At 40.4% G+C, this 19,537-nt stretch overlaps 1 protein-coding gene across 7 annotated transcripts in view; it reads left to right on the forward strand.

The window, feature by feature from the left end:
• Nucleotides 1-19,537, forward strand: part of ARHGEF3 (Rho guanine nucleotide exchange factor 3) — a 306,129-nt gene that overhangs the window by 245,540 nt on the left and 41,052 nt on the right. For 6 of the 7 annotated variants that reach the window (XM_037903918.2, XM_043550619.1, XM_043550620.1 and 3 more), the window contains 2 exons: nucleotides 2,207-2,314; nucleotides 16,376-16,546. In XM_037903918.2, coding sequence (XP_037759846.1) covers nucleotides 2,207-2,314; nucleotides 16,376-16,546 — 279 coding nt within the window. Of the gene's footprint in view, nucleotides 1-784; nucleotides 1,484-2,206; nucleotides 2,315-16,375; nucleotides 16,547-19,537 lie in introns of those variants that run through there. The other variant, XM_037903923.2, reaches the window with a different exon arrangement.

Consider the following 19,537-nt stretch of genomic DNA (forward strand, 5'->3'; position numbering starts at 1 on the left):
AATGTCTGAGACTAGTTGATAAAGGAGGGTAATTCAAGTTTCACTCGCAGTAGTCCTGAACAAGACACTTAAGAGACACAGTGAAATATGAATTTACTTGCTTTGTAACAAAATTTACCCTCCTTAGGGATTCTCAATGGGTATCACAATATCATTGCTAAAATGTTAGTATTCATTATTTATTACACTTTCAATCTCAAAATCTAAATGTGTGTGTGTGTGTGATTTGTTAATATGCATGAAGATTAATAGACAGTTCTAACAGATTTTTAATTGGAATTTGATTTTTCTAACTTTCAAGCAGGTTACACTGTGATACAATGTAGGGCCAAATTACATCTCTTTACACCAGAGCTGACTTTGGGCCATTATATCAGAAACATAATTCCAGTTTGATCAAAGACTACATACAGAGCAGCAAAGATGGCAAACCTTGTGGAAAATGGTACAGCAATAGGGCAGAGGAGAATCGTCTCTCGAGTCCCCTTTGCCTATTTTCTGGGAAGATATATTTGCCTTTTTAGCTGTCCTGATTCCTCAGTCTGCATAGTTCTAAATGCCAGATTCTAGTAGCATTAGAGATAATACGTGCCCAAGTAATTTCTGCTGCTAGGTATACAGTAGCACTCCCTTTGCCTTGGGACTTCAGTGTCCTCTCACTGCAGTGCATTATGATTAATGACAAGCAGTCTTTACGATGGGAAGCTAGTGGATTGGCATTATGAATTTAAAAAATAAACAAAACGGCTGATGACGGAGGTGCCAGTCAGACGAGAATTATAGTCGAAGCTGAAAGACTCCATAGTGTATTCAGTATGCCAGTCGTGCTGCAGTGACGTAAAAAAAATGCTCCTTCAAAAAAGCTGTGTCAAAGAGATGGTTGCTGGAAAGGAAAGAATCTGAATGGCACCTTCATGATGAAGATAAGAATGCAGGCTTTTTTTTTTTTTAATGCTGAAATGATTGTAGCACCACATTGCATGTGTGGGGAAATTGATTATTTTTTGTTTGGGGGGGAAGGTTAACGTTCTGGTCCTGCATTTCACGAGATGTTTATGGAGTTGCAGCTCTGCCTGCTGAGAAATAAATTATTTGCTGGTTCTCATCTTTCTTCTCAGTAGCTGTGCTAATGAAACAGAATATTGCTGACCAGTAATGAAAATCTGGGATTTTTCTAAATACCAGGAAGGATGGGAAATCCCCATCTCTAAAAGGATTCGTACCTCTCTGCAAAAGAATACTATGACATGGTACATTCTCCTAAGGATTTGTCTAGAAAACTGGAGGTAGAGGATGCCTACACAAACTTTATAAACATGGCTGAAAAAGAAAGATGAACTGCTATAGGATGTACTTAAAATATGATGTCGGATGGGTTTTTTAACTTCACTTAGAAGGTTTGGCTCTTTCTCTGTCAAAAGTAGCCTTTTGCACGTGCTGTTCAAGATCCATTAAATGTCAGATGGAGATTAGCAAGCCAAGGGTAACTTCTGTTTTTACATATTTGTAATCTTTCCTTGTATTGCACTTGTTTATATTTTCATTTTTGTATGCAACAAATGGAATATTATACTTCACAAAAAGCAGGCATTCTAGAGGTTAAAAAGTGTGTGAGTGAAGAAAAGTATTCGTTTTTACAGTAGATTTTTTTTGTTAAAGTTTTTTATTTCATTTAAATATATACTGTGTATACACATCTATATGTATATTTGCATGTAAATATGAACACATGACACTGTTTTTTATTTAATTTGTACTTTTTCGAATAAAATGTTAATCAAATGCAGAACTACATACTTACAATGACAGAGCAAAAACAAGGGGGTTGGAATTTTTTGTATTTGTACATGTTCCCTTCAATGACAAGGTCATCATAATATGCATTAACTGCAGAGCACTTTTCAGTTTGAGGGGCATTCCCTGCAAACAAACCATTTTAGAAGGATGCTATATCTGGAGAGAGCTTTTTTTGTGCCTTTTTGTCTTTCCCACTTATGCCACTACTTCTGCTTACTACGTGATATTTCAGCTATTGCACAGATCTGTATGCACCAAGCAAGGGTAATCTGTCATTGCCAGCATTATACACTGGAATTATTTGTCTATATTGCTCACATTAGAAAATTAACAAAACTAGCATAAATGTTTTTCTGATGACTTTTATGTCCCCCCCCCTGCTTTTTTGTTTTTTCTCTTTAAACTACAGGAGCCTAGTAACAAACGGGTCAAGCCTCTTTCTAGAGTTACATCACTAGCAAGCCTCATTCCTCCTGTACGGGCAACCCCATTAAAGCGGTTCAGTCAAACCCTTCAGGTAAAGATGATGATATATTTCTGTGTTTAATGTTCAGATCTGCATTTCAATAAGAGAAGCACAGGTATGGTATGACATGCTCTTAGGGGTTGTGCTTTTCAAAATTTATTTTGTATATGTATGCATATCTGAGTATCTCCCATATCTTTAAGGAAAAATGAAAAACTTACTTCTCCCAACATAAAAAGGTGAAGTTGTAATGGAGAGTGTAAACCTCAGTAGTGGCAAGTGAAAGTGCTTTGGTGCTGTTACAACTGTCATTCACCCCCATAATAATCTTTCTGTCATAGAATGCTTATGTTTCTTGTGAAATCTTTAAGAAACAAACTGAAACTATATATCCATTCTTGATATGACAGAGATAAGGAAACCAGTATAAAAATATGTGCATAGCCCAGTTGCCTGAGAAGGTATGTTTAATATATAGATTGATAGATATTTAGGTCAGAAGGGACCATTATGATCATCTAGTCTGACCTCCTGCACAATGCAGGCCACAGAATTTCACCCACCACTCCTGTGAAAAACCTCTCACCTATGTCTGAGCTTTTGAAGTCCTCAAATCGTGGTTTAAAGACTTCAAGGAGCAGAGAATCCTCCAGCAAGTGACCTGTGCCCCATGCTACAGAGGAAGGCGAAAAACCTCCAGGGCCTCTTCCAATCTGCCCTGGAGGAAAATTCCTTCCCGACCCCAAATATGGCGATCAGCTTAAACCCTGAGCATATGGGCAAGATTCACCAGCCAGATACTACAGAAAATTCTTTCCTGGGTAACTCAGATCCCACCCCATCTAATATCCCATCACAGGCCATTGGGCCTATTTACCATGAATATTTAATTACCAAAACCATGTTATCCCATCATACCATCTCCTCCATAAACATATCGAGTTTAATCTTAAAGCCAGATAGATCTTTTGCCCCCACTGCTTCCCTTGGAAGGCTATTCCAAAACTTCACTCCTCTGATGGTTAGAAACCTTCGTCTAATTTCAAGTCTAAACTTCCTGGTGGCCAGTTTATATCCATTTGTTCTTGTGTCCACATATATCTTTGACTTTTGAAGGTGTGAGTTTTATGGATATATTTAAAAGGGTGCCATATGGGGTACCTTTGACATACTTTTAAAATGACATTTTAAAGTGGAGCAGTACAGTTTAAGATAATCCATGACCAATGAGCCAGGAAACTGAAAAACTCAAATCCCTCCCTCTCAAGACAACTCTCCACCCTTGTAGCTCTTCATCATATTGAAATGACTGGGGGAAAAAAGATAAGCTTTGCCGTAGAATATTAGTATTTTTAGCTTAAATGCAAAAACAAACAAACAAAACCCCAACCAAACCTATGGAATATCTATTAGAGCTGGTAGGAAAACTTTGAGTTTGGAATTTTAATGAAAGATAAATTTTCCATTAATTTATTTGCTCTGTGTGTGTGTGTGTGTGTGTACTGGGTGGGTGTTTTTTTTTTTTTTCTTTTAAAAAGTCCCCCTGCATGTAATACTGCTGAATCCTCACTATTAAGAGTGAACTTTGACCTCCAGTGGACAAAGAGTCTGGCAATCAGATGGAAAATGGAGCCTTGAGCCAACATTCAAAGCATATGTCAAAGCTGACTATGATTTTAAATAATTAAAAAGCAATCAAATAATGACAGGTTTCAGAGTAGCAGCCGTGTTAGTCTGTATTCGCAAAAAGAAAAGGAGTACTTGTGGCACCTTAGAGACTAACCAATTTATTTGAGAATAAGCTTTCGTGAGCTACAGCTCACTTCACCAGATGCATTCAGTGGAAAATACAGTGAGGAGATTTATATACACAGAGAACATGAAACAATGGGTGTTACCATACACACTGTAAAGAGAGTGATCACTTAAGATGAGCTAATACCAGCAGGAGAGCGGGGGGTGGTGGGGGGAAACCTTTTGTAGTGATAATCAAGGTGGGCCATTTCCAGCAGTTGACAAGAACGTCTGAGGAACAGTGGGGTGGGGGGAAATAAACATGGGGAAATAGTTTTACTTTGTGTAATGACCCATCCACTCCCAGTCTCTATTCAAGCCTAAGTTAATTGTATCCAGTTTGCAAATTAATTCCAATTCAGCAGTCTCTCGTTGGAGTCTGTTTTTGAAGTTTTTTTGTTGAAGAATTGTCACTTTTAGGTCTCTAATCGAGTGACCAGGAATAGAAATAGCGGTCCGTAGGTTTCCTACCTACATGCCTCCAGCTTTCACCCAGATCACACCACACGATCCATTGTCTACAGCCAAGCTCTACGATACAACCGCATTTGCTCCAACCCCTCAGACAGAGACGAACACCTACAAGATTTCTATCAAGCATTCTTACAACTACAGTACCCACCTGCTGAAGTGAAGAAACAGACTGACAGAGCCAGAAGAGTACCCAGAAGTCACCTATGACAGGACAGGCCCAACAAAGAAAATAACAGAACGCCACTAGCCGTCACCTTCAGCCCCCAACTAAAACCTCTCCAACGCATCATCAAGGATCTACAACCTATCCTGAAGGATGACCCATCACTCTCACAGGTCTTGGGAGATGGGCCAGTCCTTGCGTACAGACAGCCCCCCAACCTGAAGCAAATACTCACCAGCAACCACACACCACGCAACAGAACCACTAGCCCAGGAACCTATCCTTGCAACAAAGCCCGTTGCCAACTGCGTCCACATACCTGTTCAGGGGACACCATTGTAGGGCCTAATCGCATCAGCCACACTATCAGAGGCTCGTTCACCTGCGCATCCACCAATGTGATATATGCCATCATGTGCCAGCCATGTCCCTCTGCCAGGTACATTGGTCAAACTGGACAGTCTCTACGTAAAAGAATAAATGGACACAAATCAGACATCAAGAATTATAACATTCAAAAACCAGTCGGAGAACACTTCAATCTCTCTGGTCACTTGATTAGAGGCCTAAAAGTGACAATTCTTCAACAACAAAACTTAAAAACAGACTCCCACGAGAGACTGCTGAATTGGAATTAATTTGCAAACTGGATACAATTAACTTAGGCTTGAATAGAGACTGGGAGTGGATGGGTCATTACACAAAGTAAAACTACTGATTATCACTACAAAAGGTTTCCCCCCCACCGCCCCCCGCTCTCCTGCTGGTATTAGCTCATCTTAAGTGATCACTCTCTTTACAGTGTGTATGGTAACACCCATTGTTTCATGTTCTCTGTGTATATAAATCTCCCCACTGTATTTTCCACTGAATGCATCCGATGAAGTGAGCTGTAGCTCACGAAAGCTTATTCTCAAATAAATTGGTTAGTCTCTAAGGTGCCACAAGTACTCCTTTTCTTTTTGCAATCAAATAATGCAATTCAAATTTACATTTTATTCTGAAGATATTCTGCTTTGTTTGTAGGTCTGTCAGACTTACATGTGCACAATATAGAATATGAGATCCTTGGAGACTCATGTAGGACTGGATCCTACAAAATATTATATGTCTCATGCAAGAGGCTGAGTACCTTAATTCTCGGTGACTTCAGGAGGAGCTGAGGCAATTGAGCACCTCATAGTGGGCATTCAGTACTTTGCAGGATTGTGCCATTTCCCCCCACTAAAATAGTAGGTGTTTGAGAAAGTACACTTAAAATCTACAGTGAGCTTTATAGGGCAAGGTTAAGCTCTCTGAAGAGTGAGAATGAATAAAATATCTCTGTTTTAGTAAGAAATAATATCTGTTCCAAAAGGTAACTTAATCATGACTCTACTGCAGCTATGAGTTAGTTTTTATTTTTCCTTTCCAAAATTATTATTATTTCTACACTGGAGGCTCTTCTGACAAATACTTAAACAGAGTAAAAAGCCATGAAAAATATATTTTTCTGCAGCAATAGTTTTATGTAGGAAGCAGAGATGCCAGCATTTGGTTAGCAGTGTACCTCTGGTATTCCTTAAATATGTTGTTGAAAGTGCATACCTCTGCATACAGAAACAACCTTTATGGACATGGGGGGAAAGACAAGATGTTTGAAATCACTTCAGTGTTTGATCCAGTAGGTGTACTGTAGTGTGACTAGAGCAGAGGTGCCTGTAGTCCCTTGTTGGACATATAAATCTCTTCCACAGGCTGCTTCTAAGAAAAATTTGGTCTGATTCTGAAAGAAGGGCTACATTAGTTCCAGTTATCAAGAGCATGGAAAGTGAATTAGGTTTTGGCAAGATTTTATTTCTGAGCCTGGCACTTCCCTTTTCAGAGCCTTTAACAGCTGTTGTGCTCATTTAAGTACTCATACGATCAGTTCCATGGGGGCTGCATTTGAGACAGACTTGTGCTATATAATACAGACTTCAAAAGATAAATTTTGTTTTAATGAATATATATGCAGCTTCAATTGATTTTAGTTTGAGTTGTGTGCATGTATTTGACGACAGATCTTGACAAAGCTGTACAGGTTTTTGTGTTATGGTCTTACCACTGGGGGGGGGGGAAATCTTTAACTATTTATTTTACATTGGTTTTAAAAAAATAACTTGGCAGTAGATTAAAATATAAGAAGATTGAGGGATGCAATTATTCAAACCACCTTACCTAAGGAACTACATGGTTTGAAGGATCTGTAAAGGGGCATGGAGCTTTTTATTCTCCAGGCAATAGATCTAAGTCCATCTCAGGTCATTGTATCTGGAATATGTATTACTTATTTGGCTGAGCACTATCTCTTGCAAAAAGAGCTGGGATTACTAAATCCATTTCCTAGTGATAGGTGGCATCCATGCAAAATCACTTTCACAGTTGGTCCTAAAAACCTCTTTATTAGCAGTTTCAGGTGAGGCCAACAACAGAGTGAGCAAGAAGAGTACTTTCTCACAGTCCCTTAGGAAACTGTTTAGAGGCATATAGGCGAATTGATGTCAGGAAACTTGCACTGCCATTGCTATACATGTTCCGTTCAACCATATGGGATATTATTAATCTCTAGGGTTGTCAATTAAAAACAACACCCAAATCCTCTGATGCCCATATGTGAAGTGACTGCCACTCCACTCTAGAGCGATATTCTCTTCACTGTATTTTTTTTTTTATTATTATTTCTAGTCTTTGAGTGTTTAAGTACACCATTAGGGTGTATTCAAGATGTTGAGGTTTTCCACATGGCAGTAGCATCAGTATATTGTAGCTAGATTGCTAGTGTACCTCAGTCCAGAAGGATTTTTTTTGTACAATTTAACAATGGATTCTTTGCCTTAATAACGCGATGAAAACTACCACCAACAAAGAACTCTGAAAACACAGACCACTGCAACTGTTACTATAAAAGTTTAGAAAAATGTTGAATTTCCTATGTAAATGTTTAACAAAAGTTTCATATGCAATCCTTTTTGAAAGGAAGAAATATGTAAAAGGAGAGAAAATCCATAGGGTATGACTTCCCCAGCTCCAAATGTGAAATTTCCATTTATATTAATGGATTTTCCACATGCATATTCAGGGAGAACATGCTCTAAGTCTGAGGACAGGATAGTGCTGCTTTTTAGATGTATTCTTAGCTACTCCACAAATTTTTGGTATTTTTAATAGAGAGATTTGATTGTTTATTTCTCAATATTATTATTATTTTGCAAATGGTTTATCAGCATTTTCCACAAAGGAAGCATGTAGTAATTAGTTTAATTCTTTTTCCTGACTACTCATATCTGTGTGTTTCTGCTTCCTACAGCAGAGTAGACTGGATGATGATAAAAATACAGCATTGGTTTCATTTTGACCATACTAGGTACCATTTTTGTACACCAGCAGAGTACTCAGTACTCATCTACTGGATGGATAAATGTATCATTTGACACAAATTTATCCCTTTGACACAAATCTTTATCCCTTCAATCTAGACTAACTACAATGACTGCAGAGATTTATTTATTTCACCTTCTTTTAATCCCATTCACAGCTCTGTCCTTCACTTTACAAACTGGGAAAGAGATCAAATAGTACTCAAACATAACTTTAACTAGCACTGAGGACAGAGGTTAACTCTGTCTCGCTTCCACTGCAACTTGTTACTTTATCAATCATTGACTCATAGAATATCAGGGTTGGAAGGAACCTCAGGAGGTCATCCAGTCCAATCCCTTGCTCAAAGCAGGACCAGTCCCCAACTAAATCATCCCAGCTGGGGCTTTGTCAAGCCTGACCTTAATAACCTCCAAGGAAGGAGATTCCACCACCTCCCTAGGTAACCCATTCCAGTGCTTCACCGCCCTCCTAGTGAAATAGTTTTTCCTAATATCCAACCTAAACTTCCCCCACTGCAACTTGAGACCATTACTCCTTGTTCTGTCATCTGCTACCACTGAGAACAGTCTTGATCCATCCTCTTGGGAACCCCCTTTCAGGTGGTTGAAAGCAGCTATCAAATCCCCCTCATTCTTCTCTTCTGCAGACTAAATAATCCGAGTTCCCTCATCCTCTCCTCATAAGTCATGTGCTCCAGTCTCCTAATCATTTTTGTTGCCCTCCACTGGACTCTTTCCAATTTTTCCACATCCTTTTTGTAGTGTGGGGCCCAAAACTGGACCCAGAGGAGAATGATCACGTCCCTCGATCTGCTGGCAATGCCCCTACTTATACCACCCAAAATGCCATTGGCCGCCTTGGCAACAAGGGCACACTGTTGACTCATATCCACCTTCTTGTCCACTGTAACCACTAGGTCCTTTTCGGCAGAACTGCTGCCGAGTCATTCGGTCCCTAGTCTGTAGCGGTGCATGGGATTCTTCCATCCTAAGTGCAGGACTCTGCACTTGTTCTTGTTGAACCTCATCAGATTTCTTTTGGCCCAATCCTCTAATTTGTCTGTGTTCCTCTGTATCCTAACCCTACCCTCCAGCGTATCTACCACTCCTCCCAGTTCAGTGTCCTCTGCAAATTTGCTGAGGGTGCAATCCACACCATCCTCTAGATCATTTATGAAGATATTGAACAAAACTGGCCCCAGGACCGACCTTTGGGGCACTCCGCTTGATAGCGGCTGCCAGCTAGACATGGAGCCATTGATCACAACCCGTTGAGCCTGACGATAGAGCCAACTTTCTATCCACTTTATAGTCCACTCATTCCGCCCATACTACTTTAACTTGCTGGCAAGAATACTGTGGGAGATCATATCAAAAGCTTTGCTAAAGTCAAGGAATAACACGTCCATTGCTTTCCCCTCATCCACAGAGCCAGTTATCTCATCAGAGAAGGAAATTAGGTTAGTCAGGCATGACTTGCTCTTGGTGAATCCATGCTGACTGTTCCTGATCACTTTCCTCTCCTCCAAGAGCTTCAAAATGGATTCCTTGAGGACCTGCTCCATGATTTTTCCAGGGATTGAGGTGAGGCTGACTGGCCTGTAGTTCCATGGATCCTCCTCCTTCCCTTTTTTAAAGATGGGCACTACATTAGCCTTTTTCCAGTCTTCCGGGACCTCCCCCGATTGCCATGAGTTTTCAAAGATAATGGCCAATGGCTCTGCCATCTCATCCACCAACTCCTTTAGCACCCTCGGATGCAGTGCACCTGGCACCATGGACTTGTGCTCGTCCAGCTTTTCTAAATAGTCCTGAACCACTTCTTTCTTCCTTCACTTTTCTAGGGGGCCGGTCACCTCCTCCCCATACTCTGCTGCTCAGTGCAGTAGTCTGGGAGCTGACCTTGTTCGTGAAGTCTAAGGCAAAAAAAGCATTGAGTACATTAGTTTTTTGCACATCTTCTCTCACTAGGTTGCCTCCCCCATTCAGTAACGGGCCCACACTTTCCTTGACTTTCTTCTTGTTGCTAACATACCTGTAGAAACCCTTCTTGTTACTCTTAACATCCCTTGCTAGTTGCAACTCCAATTGTGATTTGGCCTTCCTGATTTCACTCCTGCATGCCTGAGCAATATTTTTATACTCCTCCCTGGTCATTTGTCCAAGCTTCCATTTCTTGTAAGCTTCTTTTTTGTGTTTAAAATCAGCAAGGATTTCACTGTTAAGCTAAGCTGGTCACCTGCCATATTTATTATTCTTTCTGAACATCGGGATGGTTTGTTCCTGCAACCTCAATAAGGATTCTTTAAAATAGTGCCAGCTCTCCTGGACTCCTTTCCCCCTCATGTTATTCTCCTAGGGGATCCTGCCCATCAGTTCCCTGAGGGAGTCAAAGTCTGCTTTTCTGAACTCCAGGATCCGTATTCTGCTGCTCTCCTTTTTTCCTGTGCATCTTACTGTGCATACAAATCAGATATCAGGATCCTGAACTCGACCATCTCATGGTCACAGCCTCCCAGGTTCCCATCCACTTTTTGCTTCCCCTACTAATTCTTCCCTGTTTGTGAGCAGCAGGTCAAGGAGAGCTCTGCCCCTAGTTGGTTCCTCCAGCACTTGTACCAGGAAATTGTCCCCTACACTTTCCAAAAACTTCCTGGATTGTCTGTGCACTGCTGTATTGCTCTTCCAGCATATATTGGAGTGATGGAAGTCCCCCATGAGAACCAGGGCCTGTGATCTAGCAACTTCTGTTAGTTGCCTGAAGAAAGCCTCGTCTACCTCATCCCCCTGGTCTGGTGGTCTTTAGCAGACTCCCACCACGACATCACCCTTATTGCTCACACTTCTAAACTTAATCCAGAGACTCTCAGGTTTTTCTGCAGTTTCATACTGGAGCTCTGAGAAATCATACTGCTCTCTTACACACAATGCAACTCCCCCACCTTTTCTGCCATGCCTATTCTTCCTGAATAGTTTATATCCATCCAGGATCAATATATCCTGATTCAATATGCATGTAAAATTATGAAGCTAAATAGGGGCTCTGAATGATTCTTATCTATCTTGAGACACCAAGACAGTTCCTCAAGATGCGTGAAGGGAAATGTCTGCTTCTTTTTTTTTTAAAAAAGATCCCAGTGTTGGGATTTTGATCTAGAGAGTGCAGAAAACCATTTACTATATGATAAATTCAGATCATAGACTGTTTCAGTTTCAAGATCTAACATCAGCACTTCTATTAAACCCTTTTAAAGTTCACAGACATTTTGTCTGAGAAAGTTGCTCCAGTCACATAAGTAGGGTCAACAGAAATTTAGGGTCAGCTTTAGTAAAAACACCAATTCCTTATTATTAAGGCTAAGTGTGTGTCACAGATATTTTTAGTAAAAGTCATGGACAGGTCACTGGAAATAAACAAAAATTCACAACAGCCTGTGACCTGTCTTTGACTTTGACTAAAAAATATCCCTGACAAAATGTGGGTTCAGCATCCACTGCTGCTGGGGCTCCGGGGTACCGCACCATGAGGTGCGTGGGAGCTCCGGGGTTCCCCTGCCCTTGTGGCTGGGCTGTTGCGGGGTCCCCGGGCAGTTGGTAGCTGGAGGGTTGCCTGGCTGTGGCTGCAGCTGCGGCTGGGCAGCTGCGTGGGGTCCCCTTGCCAGGTTGGGGGCTGGGAGCTGCAAGGGCAAGGCTGGTTGGGAGCTCTAGCCTCAGGGCAGAAAATGTCATGGAGGTCAATGGAAGTCACGGATTTCATGACCTCCATGATGTAATTGTAGCCTTACTTATTATTAATATGAAACTAATTGGACTTTGGACTGAAATCTCCAGAGCTACCACTCCCTAGTGGAGATACCAGTTGAATACTTAAATTTGGTTCTTACTGGTTCCAGTTAGCCACTGTGGTTTTGGAACAGAGTAGCAGGTCTTCAGGACTGCTGGTTCCCCCTACAGTGTCCCTCCCCACACTAGACAGAGGCTCACAGAAAAAGCTTGAAAAATTCTAACGTTCTACTGAAATTTACATTAGTACTACTAGTTAGTGTAAAGGTGGATTACCCTCTGCATCCCAGTGCTTAGCTTGTTTTTAAACTATTTCTGCACAGGTACAAATAATGTTATGAATTGATTATATGAATCTTTACACTTTTCATTATGAGGATAAATCCTGTCTTTAGCACGCAGCCTGAGTAAAGGACCTGTGCACTGGGAGAGGAATGGATGGAAGAAATACACTACTCTGCATTATGGAATGGCAGTAAAGCCACTCTTCCAGGCTGCAGTAGACCTGATGGTTGGTGAATTGTGGATCCAATAGCCCTACCTCTGTTTCTCCTTTGACCAGACAGTTTGCATATGCAAATATCTGATTTGCATGCTCAGTCTCAATTATTGCAAGTACAAATTAGGCATGTAATATACTTGAATTTTTAAATAAAGAAAGCCTAGCACCTGATCTTCAAAGTTTTGCAACACGGATGTAAATATTTTTTAATAATCCAATTAAAACTCAGCCTTTTCACAGAAAGATCTCATGGGATTATTTTTGCTTATTTTTTTTTATACAGGAACCAGAGTTAACTGTAAAGACAAGACCTCTATTTCCACAGTATGTCCTCTGACACTTTGGAAAAATTATATTGTATTTACCAATGTTAAGGAAGGCATTGACTGTTATGTACTTTACTGAGGTCTAGCTGAGGGGAAATTCAGCTATTGAAATTCAGCTAACCATTGAATGTGCTTCCTTCAACTGAGAAACAAGAGTAACATTTACTGTTAAAACTGCTCTTACTCAAGGCAAAAGAAAGGTGATTATGCTATATAAAATAGTGCTTAAAACCACAAGAAAAAGATATAGTCTTTAAACAACTTGGAGTATTTCAGGCACTCTAGAGGTAGGATATGAAAAAGAAAATCCATAGAATTGTCATTGTCGTAGTGTTATTAATAAGGAGTCTGTTGAAAATAAGCAATGTTAAGGACTCAAGATATCAATTTTTAGTCTGGACTCTTGTTGAAAAAGTGAAACTTGTTTTGCATTTTGTCAAAACATTTAATTAAAAAAGATCAGGCAAATGGAACATTTAACTTTCAAGTGTGACTTCAGGCAGATTCTTCGGTGGTTGCTATGAGGTTTAGGGTCAGCTATTCCACTGATCTAGAGATAGCGGTCACATATCATCTAGACTTGGTTGTTCCAAAAATAGTATATGGTAAATTATATAAAATTTGAAAGATAACATTCCTTGGTATGACAACAGGCTAACACAGGTTGGGTTTAACATGTCATATTTAAATGCTAAGAAGTAAGGCAGTGCTAAAGGTTTGGAAAGAATGACCCATCAGAAATACTTAAAGGATATGAACCTTAAGCTAAACGTTGTTGATGATTACATTGCTCCCCCTATCATCCCAACTATTAACACATTTCCTTCTTTTCAGGTGTACATCCATTTCACACACTTCTGTGTGTGACTTCATAGGGGCTTCCTATCTCTAAAGATATAACTGAAAAAAACATTGTGCGTGCCAACTGAAGGGCTTCTTTGTGTATGAAAATGCCTTTGGGTAGGAGGGGTATTAATTCTATCAAATGGAAGCCACAACCCTTAGTTTCATTTGAATTAGAGCTGTCAAGTGATTAAAAAATATTAACCATGATTAATTGCAGTGTTAAACAATAAGAGAATACTATTTAAATATTTTCGGATGTCTTTTACATTTTCAAATATACTGATTTCAATTACAACACAGAATACGAAGTGTACAGTGCTTTATTTTTGATTAAAAGTATTTGCACTGTAAAAAAACAAAATAAATAGTATTTTCAATTCACCTAATAGAAGTACCATAGTGCAATCTCTTTATCATGAAAGTTGAATTTACAAATGTAGAATTATGTAAAAAAACAAAAGCCTGCAAATGTAAAATTTCAGAGCCTCCAAGTCCACTCAGTCCCACTTCTTGTTCAGCCAATTGCGAAGACAAACAAGTTTGTTTACATTTGCAGGAGATAATGCTGCCCGCTTCTTGTTTACAGTGTCACCAGAAAGTGAGAACAGGCATTTGCATGACACTTTGTAGCTGGCCTTTGAAGATATTTTCATGCCAGATGCGCTAAAGATTCATATGTCTCTTCATGCTTCAACCACCATTCCAGGGGACATGGATCCTGATGACGGGTTCTGCTCGATAACAATCCAAAGCAGTGCTCACTGGCGTGTGTTCATTTTCATTATCTGAGTCAGTTGCCACCAGCAGAAGGTTGATTTTCTTTTATGGTGGTTCGGGTTCTGTAGTTTCCGCATTGGAGTGTTGCTCTTTTAAGAGTTCTGAAAGCATGCTCCACACCTCGTCCCTCTCAGATTTTGGAAGGCACTTCAAATTCTTAAACCTTGGGTCTAGTGCTGTAGCTGTCTTTGCATTTTGTCAGATCTGTAGTGAAAGTGTTCTTAAAATGAAAATGTGCTGGGTCATCATCTGAGACTGCTATAACTTGAAATACATGGCAGAATGCGGGTAAAACAGAGCAGGGGACATGCAATTCTCCTCCAAGGAGTTCAGTCACAAATTTAATTAATACCTTATTTTTTTAACAAGCATCATCAGCATGGAAGCATGTCCTCTGGAATGGTGGCCGAAGCATGAAGGGATACACGAATGTTTAGCATAACTGGCACGTAAATACCTTTCAATGCCGGCTACAAAAGTGTCATGCAAATGCCTGCAAACTTTTTGGTGATGATGTAAATAAGAAGAGGGCAGCATTATCTCCTGCAAATGTAAACAAACTTGTTTGTCTTCGCGATTGGCTGAATAAGAAGTAGGACTGAGTGGACTTGTGCGCTCTGAAATTTTACGTTTGTTTTGTTTTTAAGTGCATCTATGTTGCAAAAAAAATCTACATTTGTAAGTTGCACTGTCACAACAAAGAGATTGCACTGCAGTACTTGTATGAGGTGAATTGAAAAACACTATCATTTTTACAGTGCAAGTATTTGTAATAAAAGATAATATACACTTTTTCAGTTACAACACAGAATAAAATATATATGAACATGTAGAAAAACATCCAAAATATTTAATAAATTTCAATTAGTATTCTATTGTTTAACAGTGTGATTAAAACTGTGATTAGTTGCGATTAATTTTTTTAATCGTGATTAATTTTTGAGTTAATCATGTGAGTTTACTGCGATTAATCGACAGCCCTAATTTGAATGAATTTTTCAGTAACTTTCTTTTTGCCACTCTTGTAACTAATTTAAAACATGCAAGCTGTAAATACGTTATCTTATTAATGACTCTACTTCATGTTTTAACCTCCTTACTGCCTGTGACCAGGATCGCTCATTGCTATGCAATGATGAATGTACAGTGGTTATTAGTGTTGTGAAATTCTAACTCCCAGACCAATGTATTCATTTAAAGTTTATTTTGTGTGGGTGTGGTTTTTTAAGTATTGAATCCTGTTTATGGACATACCTAGAATAGTGCAGACAACCATTGTGCAGACTCCTCCATAGTCTGTTCTGTGTAGGTCAGGCAAATAACAGGCAAATGAACAGGGCAGATAAACTAGGATTGAGGACATCTTTCCCTGGGCAATTAAAGTTAGTCTGTTGTACTGTGGCATTTTGTCAGGCTTTATTCCCTCTAGTTGCCTCAGTGTCTGTTAAATTATTGCACCTCAGAACTGCACCTTCCCTGAGCAGAAGGAAACTTGTGCTGTTGAATAGGATGGATTTTAACCAATAGATTCATCATGCTGAGGACTACAGGTTGGATTTAAAGAAGATGTAAAACAGTGAAAGATGAATTTATCCACTTCATGTTGATACCCTGACCATGTATTCATATTGTAATACCTGAATTTTTCTTCCAAAATATGTAATATGATTTCTTCTCTAAATCTTTAAAACAATAAACTAAATATAACTGAACAATTTATTTAGCAAATATTGTACTTTACTACCTTGTATAAGATAGTATCCAAGTTACACTAGTTGCCAGTTTTACCCCAACGTATCAAATCTGAGCCTAGCCCTTTTGTATTCAATACCAGTTAACTACTTTAATCACAAAAATGAACAAAATACTGTCGTCTTAGTTGTGGGAATGGAAGCGAGGAGGAAAGACAGACTCCTGCAACATTTAGAAAAAATGTCATTTGCATAAAATGAAGTTATAGAATTATTCAACCTAATAAAAATATTAGACATTAGGCCTGCCCTACAACTGCTGAATCGGTATCTAACATTTGTCTTTTCTTCTTAGCGTTCTATCAGTTTCCGTAGTGACAGTCGCCCTGATCTGTTTACCCCACGACCGTGGTCTCGAAATACACCCCCTGCTAGCACAAAAAGGAGGGACAGCAAGCTGTGGAGTGAGACCTTTGATGTTTGTGTCAATCAGATGCTTACATCCAAAGAAATCAAGCGTCAAGAGGTACTATTATTTCTATCCTTCTAAATGTTTGACAGTTTTGTCTAAAGCAGTGGTTCTCAAACTCCTTACTAAGGCAATTCACCAACTGCATTTTGTCTCTTTGCAATCCTCCATTACATATATGCACCCTCTGCTCCAACATCACAACCCTCATCCCATCCTGGCCCGGTGTGTAGGGGAGGCCCGGGGGTTGGAGAACGAGCCCAGTCCACACTTGCCTACAGTGGCGGCTCCTCTCCTGCAGGGCTGGACACAGCTCCCCACTTTGGGAGTTGTGAATTGGCACATGTGGTTGCAATGCCATTCAGGTTTGGTCTGGCTGCCCCTCCGTCACGATGGAGTACTGTGCAGCACTGTGGCTCTGAATGCCCCAGCTCCAGCCCAGTAGGATCTGAGCCGCCACTAAAGTGTGGGGTGGCCTCACTCTCCAACATCCCTCCCTCTGGGAGCTCCCCTGTATGTTTGTTTTTGCCAGGAAAATATATCCCTGGATTTGACAACCCATCTAGAACCTTTCTGTGACTCACTGATGGGTTGGGATCCATCATTTGGGAAACACTGGTCTAAAGCATGGAATTCAAGGATGATAGTAAATTAGTAAACATTAGCTCAGCACTGAAATTACAGGGTAAAATCCTGGCTTTACTATGGAGTATTTTTCCATTGAACTCAATGGAACAGGATTCTACCTATGGTCTTTATAATGAAACCATACTAGGTGTGTGTGGTGTTTGTTCTTAAAAAAAAAAAAAAAAAAAAAAAAAAAAAAAAGTTGCAATAATTCCTGTATAGTAACATTGATATTTGAAATTAAAATTGTTTGTGTAGGTGTGCATGTTTGGGGGGTGGTGGTGGTGGTAGTTTTATCTGTACTACCATAGTACCCACAGACTACAATCAGAATAATGTACACGCTAGGTACTGTGTGCACACAGGAAAGCACAATCTCTCTACCAGGGAGCTTTCAGTAGAAGGAGTTTACTATACAAATAATATACAGATTAAATCCTATGCTACAAGCACTCCTAGCTATTTTCAAGACGCCACCGACTTTCTGAGGAAACTACAATGCATTGGTGATCTTCCTGAAAACACCATCCTGGCCACCATGGATGTAGAAGCTCTTTATACCAATATTCCACGTGAGGATGGACTACAGGCTGTCAAGAACAGTATCCCTAATAAGGCCACGGCACACCTGGTGGCTGAGCTTTTCGACTTTGTCCTCACCCACAACCAATTCAGATTTGGGGACAACTTATATCTTCAAGTCAGTGACACTATGGGTACCCGCATGGCCCCACAGTATGCCAACATCTTTATGGCGGACTTAGAGCAACGCTTCCTCAGCTCTCGTCCCCTAGCGCCCCTCCTCTACTTGCACTACATTGATGACATCTTCATCATATGGACCCATGGGAAGGAGGCCCTTGAAGAATTCCACCTGGATTTCAACAATTTCCACCCCACCATCAACCTCAGCCTGTACCAGTCTACCCAAGAGATCCACTTCCTGGACACTACAGTGCAAATAAGTGATGGTCACATAAACACCACCCTTTTCCGGAAACCTACTGACCGCTATACTTACCTACATGCCTCCAGCTTCCATCCAGGATACATCACACGATCCATTGTCCACAGCCAACCCCTAAGATACAACCGAATTTGCTCCAATCCCTCAGACAGAGACAAACACCTACAAGATCTTTATCAAGCATTCTTGGAACTACAGTACCCACCAGGGGAGGTGAGGAAACAGATGGAAAGAGCGAGATGGGTACCCAGAAATCACCTACTAAAGGACAGGCCCCACAAAGAAAGTAACAGAACACCACTGGCCATCATGGACAGCCCCCAGCTAAAACCTCTCCAGCACATTATCAACGATCTACAACCTATCCTGGAAAACGATCCCTCACTCTCACAGACCTTGGGAGGCAGGCCAGTCCTCGCTTACAGACAGCCCCCCAACCCGAAGCAAATACTCACCAGCAACTACGCACCACACCACAGAAACACTAACCCAGAAACCAATCCCTGTAGCAAACCTCATTGCCTACTCTGTCCCCATATCGACTCTAGCGACACCATCAGAGGACCCAACCACATCAGCCATACCATCAGAGGCTCGTTCAGCTGCACATCTACTAACATTATCTATGCCCTCATGTGCCAGCAGTGCCCCTCTGCCATGTACATTGGCCAAACCGGACCGTCCCTAAGTAAAAGAATAAATGGACACAAATCGGACATCAGGAATGGTAACATACAAAAGCCAGTTGGAGAAGACTTCAGTTTTCCTGGACATTCTATAACAGATTTGAAAGTAGCTATACTTGAACAAAAAAACTTCAGAAACAGACTTCAAAGATTTCAGAGTAGCAGCCATGTTAGTCTGTATTCGCAAAAAGAAAAGGAGTACTTGTGGCACCTTAGAGACTAACCAATTTATTTGAGCATAAGCTTTCATGAGCTACAGCTCACTTCATCGGATGCATAAAGACTTCAAAGAGAAACAGCAGAACTAAAATTCATTTTCAAATTTAACATAATTAATTTGGGCTTGAATAGGGACTGGGAGTGGCTGGCTCATTACAGAAGCAGCTTTGCTTCTCCTGGAATTGACACCTCCTCATCTATTGTTGGGAGTGGACTACATCCACCCTGAACGAATTGGCCCTGTCAACACTGGTTCTCCACTTGTGAGGTAACTCCCTTCTCTTCATGTGTCAGTATATTTATGTCTGCCTCTGTAACTTTCACTCCGTGCATCTGAAGAAGTGAGGTTTTTACCCACAAAAGCTTATGCTCAAATAAACCTGTTAGTCTTTAAGGTGCCACCAGACTCCTTGTTGTTTTTGTGGATACAGACTAACACAGCTACCCCCCTGATACTTACAATGTTACTCAATTGACCGAGGATCTAAATTGGTCTCTGCTGGGTGCAGACCTTGGCACAGAGCCCTCAATTGTAGAAAGTCCTCTGGT

This window comes from Chelonia mydas, chromosome 7 (assembly GCF_015237465.2).
Source record: "Chelonia mydas isolate rCheMyd1 chromosome 7, rCheMyd1.pri.v2, whole genome shotgun sequence".
In the NCBI taxonomy this organism is placed as follows: Eukaryota; Metazoa; Chordata; order Testudines; family Cheloniidae; genus Chelonia; species Chelonia mydas.